This window comes from Pinus tabuliformis, chromosome Q, assembly GCF_031772625.1.
Source record: "Pinus tabuliformis cultivar Carrire ecotype Pingquan chromosome Q, CPIR1, whole genome shotgun sequence".
In the NCBI taxonomy this organism is placed as follows: domain Eukaryota; kingdom Viridiplantae; phylum Streptophyta; class Pinopsida; order Pinales; family Pinaceae; genus Pinus; species Pinus tabuliformis.
In genome coordinates, this window is record NC_142296.1 from 584,095,470 (window position 1) to 584,099,732 (window position 4,263).

A 4,263-nucleotide genomic window follows, 5' to 3' on the forward strand; every position below is an offset into this window, starting at 1 on the left:
CCACTGAATGGCTACACAATTAAAGCATAAAGCATAGTTTGTCCGGCCCCCATAGTTGGGGGTAACAATTTATGAAGCAAATAATTCAACCTAATTGAAATTGAAATTATATAATATGTCTGACTGCCAAAGACTCCAGTCCAATATATCTAGTTCAGATATGAAACCTATAAAATCAACATTAATGGTTAAACATCATTTGATTCCTGCGAATAAAGGCGGGGATTGCCAATAGTTCTAGCCAAACTTGTTCCAATAATGTTTCGTTTAGGATGATAGACCATAGAAAATTATACATGAAATGCAAAAACAACATTTTATCTCAATGATCAATGATCTCTGACTCAAAATAATGCTTTCCTTTAATTGAGTAGCATCGCAATTACATCCAGAATAGTTAGGAGCTCTTCTTCTCAGAGCAGATCCCCATAACATTGACATGATAGTGACAGAAAGAGATACCAAAGTTATGCACTAGTAATTGAGAGATTAATCAGAACCCATGAGCAAAGCAAATGACTCATTCAGACCTCAAAAAGCTGTTCCAGCAACTGGGTCAAGAAGTCCTTTGTGCTATGGGAGCCGAGGCAGGAGAAATAAAAATCAGCTGTACAAGCAGAAAAGTACATATCATATTTACAAGATGCCAAAGAAGAAACTCTATGAGCTTTCTCATGCAGTTGTTAAGGTGACAAAAGCAAGGGTTTCATAGGCAGCCCATGAACGGGGATGGTCATGGAGAGGCCATATTTGTTTACAAGTAAACTGACATGGATACGGTTCATGATGAAGTTCTGATCAGGCATAAATGTTAATGTGAGAGTTATAATCAAGGGTTCCAGCTCCTTCCCATCCCATCCATTCTTCCCAAGAATCGCCATCATCTCCCATCAAATCCTCCATATAGTAATCATCATGACAGTTTTGCTGCTTTGCCTTTTCCAAACAGGTCATTACAGTCTGGACATCATCACAAACGTAACTTATCAGAACCATGGGTATGCATAACCGTCACATGTTTATAAAGTTATAAGCTGAAAATGTATTGACCAACAAATTATTACTTTTTCCAATGAAAAATTTTTTCCAATGAAAAAGGAACCCAGGGACACTCCCCTGCACTCTTGAATGGCATTCATGGCGTCCATATTAAACAACTAGATAGTACACAAATAGGAGTAAATCCAATCCAAGTGAAAAGTAAGACAGGGCGGTCTTTCAACAGACTAACCAATCCCCTGGGGCTTCCAAAAATTATTCATAGGCGGGCAAGTTACCTCATAAGCTTGATTGATCTTGTGAAACTGAGTCCCACAATTATTTCCTTTGCAAACATCAGGATGGTACTGCAACCAGATTATATCAACATATGAGTTCAAAATGATTTTCATCTAAAACAAATCATTGAAAATGGATCATGATTCTTGAAACATTTCTATGACCTGTGACATGGTCAGAAGATATTTTTTCTTAAAAACATGCTTCACAATAAAACTTTGCATTTCTAATTTCTCTCTGAACTATACCATGCTCTTTTGCTTCACACATGGAATAACTGCAAATAAAAATATCTGAGACTGAAATTTGGGCAAATTGTTTCAAGTGGGTACTTCCATACCTGCAACGCAAGGCGACGATAGGCTTTCTTGACATCTTTCTCAGCAGCCCCGGGGCTCAATCTGAGAGTCTCGTACTCCTCTTTCATCCCAGGGAAAGCAACAGAGGCCATCACAGTTACATTCCTTCTGCCTCCCAAATTCTTCTCTCCATTCTTTCTTCTAAAGAATGATTTACTGCTAACACCAACAAGCCTTCCAAGTTTGACAGACATGATCTTTAAAACAAAACAAAAGAACCCTGCTGACCTATAAAGAGAGCTAGAAGCCCAGCTGCAAACCAATATAATCCTCCAGATCCTTAGATGGGTGTAACGAAATCCAGCTACTGACCTTCAGAAAATACAAAATAAAGAGCAAGGATTGCTGCAGATATGGGTATCAGAGAGCATGAGGGAAAAAACATGAGATGACCTATAAGAGAAGGCGCCATACATCAATAGTTCCTGTGGGTAGGTGCAATTATATGGAAGGATCCCAAACCCGCCTTGGAAAACCACTTACCTCACATCCTGCATTTGGATTAGCCCAGCATTTGGGAGTCAAATAATTGAAAACGACTAAAACACAGGCAATCAACGACGAAAATGTATGCCAAAAGCTTCAGAATATCTCTTCCAGGACTTTCATAAAAAAATTTCAAAAAATTGTAACCAATGGCACCATTTCCAATGGAAAAATTAAAGAATTGAGCCAATGGAACACAACACCATTATTGCAAGCAACCTCGGCATGAGAATAGGTTTAAATTTTTAGGCATTTAAATGCTAAAGCGCAATTAAATTCCGATTGTTATCTGGTATTTGTTTGGCCTGCTGAAATCCAGTCTTATCCGCTGCCGCGTCACGCTCCTTCAAATTTGGATAATTCGTGGTTATTGGGTTTTCAATTCGATGAGTTCATTGGCAGGATTTTTTCCAAATTTGGATAACCCATGGTTATTGGGTTCAATTTGATGACTTCAATGGCAGGAATTTTTCTTGGACATAGTTCATGACTGGTTTGTTGCTTTGCTATTGGATATGGATATGGATATGGATAAGGATTATTACATATGTATATGGATATGGATAGTTTATAAGAATAAAAAAAAAAAAAAGTCTGTTTATCGTATTTTTATTGTATTTATCATATAGATCATAATAGTTTATCATTATCAATATAGAATTCAAATATACAAGATAAAAAAACAATAAGTCAATCATTTACTTTCTTTATTTCAAAAAAAATATAAGTGAATCATTTACTTTCTTTATTTCAAAAAAAATCCCCAGTAGCTTATGTTACTGCTGCACTTAACTGCTTTAAGAATTCTGTTTACACGTATTCACTGTATTTCCTTTACACGTATTCACTGTATTTCCATAAAACACGTGGCAATGTGCACAGCTGTAAATGATGAGCCGGTGGTTGGTATTTCTAGATAAATGAGGTGGGTCCCACAATGATGGTGAAGACTGGATCCCACCAAGCTTGCCGGTATTGTGATTGGGATATATCCCCGCCTTTTAGAAGCAATAATTGAGAGACTTCGGATTTCGTATTATTGGGCTCTCCATTCTACACATTTGTTTTCACATTGAAATATTTTCATGTGAGATTAGCGTGTGATATAATATAATGTTTGAAAGCGAGTGATATGATATAATGTTTGAAAAAAAAGTTCATGTGAAATTAGCGTGTGATATGATATAATGTGATGTGATGGAGTAACTATCTCCCATTATTCAACTTCATTCTCTTTCTGCGGTTCACTCAACATTAACATGTGATCAACTACCTGCTCTCATGCGACATGTGAATGAACTACCTTCTCTCCACCAAATATTTTGATATATAAAGGAATTTTTTTTATATGAATTTATTGAAATGTGAAATTCTTTGTTTATTGATGATAGGAAATCAAATTTTGAAATTTTAGTGTTAGTAAATAAGGGTAATTTTTTTTAAAAGAGAATGATAATTTTTTTTTAAAGATAATGATAAACTTTTTTAAAAAAAATAATGATATAATTTATTGGTTTAATGGCAAATATTAATTAATTAGAATTTCAAAGAGTAATATGAGGTAATAATGATAAAAAAGAAAAAAATAAAGACAATCAATCCAACCTAATTTAGTAACCATAATGAAAGTCGTTTGAAAATTAATTGCTCCATAATCATAATGCTTTTAATTTTTACTATTTAATTATTGAAAATTTATATTGATAATCAACATATGTCTTTTAAGCATTTTTATTTATTGGAAATAATTAAAATATATTTTGCTACATTAACACATTGTTTTTTTAATTAATAAATAAATATATATATATATATATATATATATATATATTTAAGAGTAAAGATAGAGTTTACTTTAAAAAACATAATTATAATTATGTATATTGGTTTTGGTTATCAAACAAAATGGAATGGATAATTAAATGTTGGTGTTATAGGTGGCTTTCTCAAGGAGAAAGGTTGGTATTAATTAAATCTATGTTGAAAAGCATATCAATCTATTAGTTATCCATTGTACATGTTCTAAATGGTATTTTAGATAAAATCCTAAAAATTGTTGTAGTTTCTTTTGGATTAGTCAAAGGGTAGAGGAAGGAACATCTCTTGTCAAATGGACAAGGATAGCTATGCCTAAAGAGTT

The 4,263-nt window shown here is 33.7% G+C and overlaps 1 protein-coding gene across 1 annotated transcript; it reads right to left on the reverse strand.

Moving 5' to 3' along the window:
• Positions 1–338: 338 nt before the first annotated feature.
• Positions 339–2,386, reverse strand: LOC149220802 (chaperone protein dnaJ 8, chloroplastic-like). The gene is made up of 3 exons (XM_089384911.1): positions 1,619–2,386; positions 1,278–1,346; positions 339–960 (listed from the first exon to the last, which is right to left on the reverse strand). Exons 1-3 carry the CDS (start codon positions 1,829–1,831, stop codon positions 799–801), a joined length of 444 nt encoding a protein of 147 aa, XP_089241037.1. The 5' UTR covers positions 1,832–2,386; the 3' UTR covers positions 339–798.
• Positions 2,387–4,263: the final 1,877 nt, after the last annotated feature.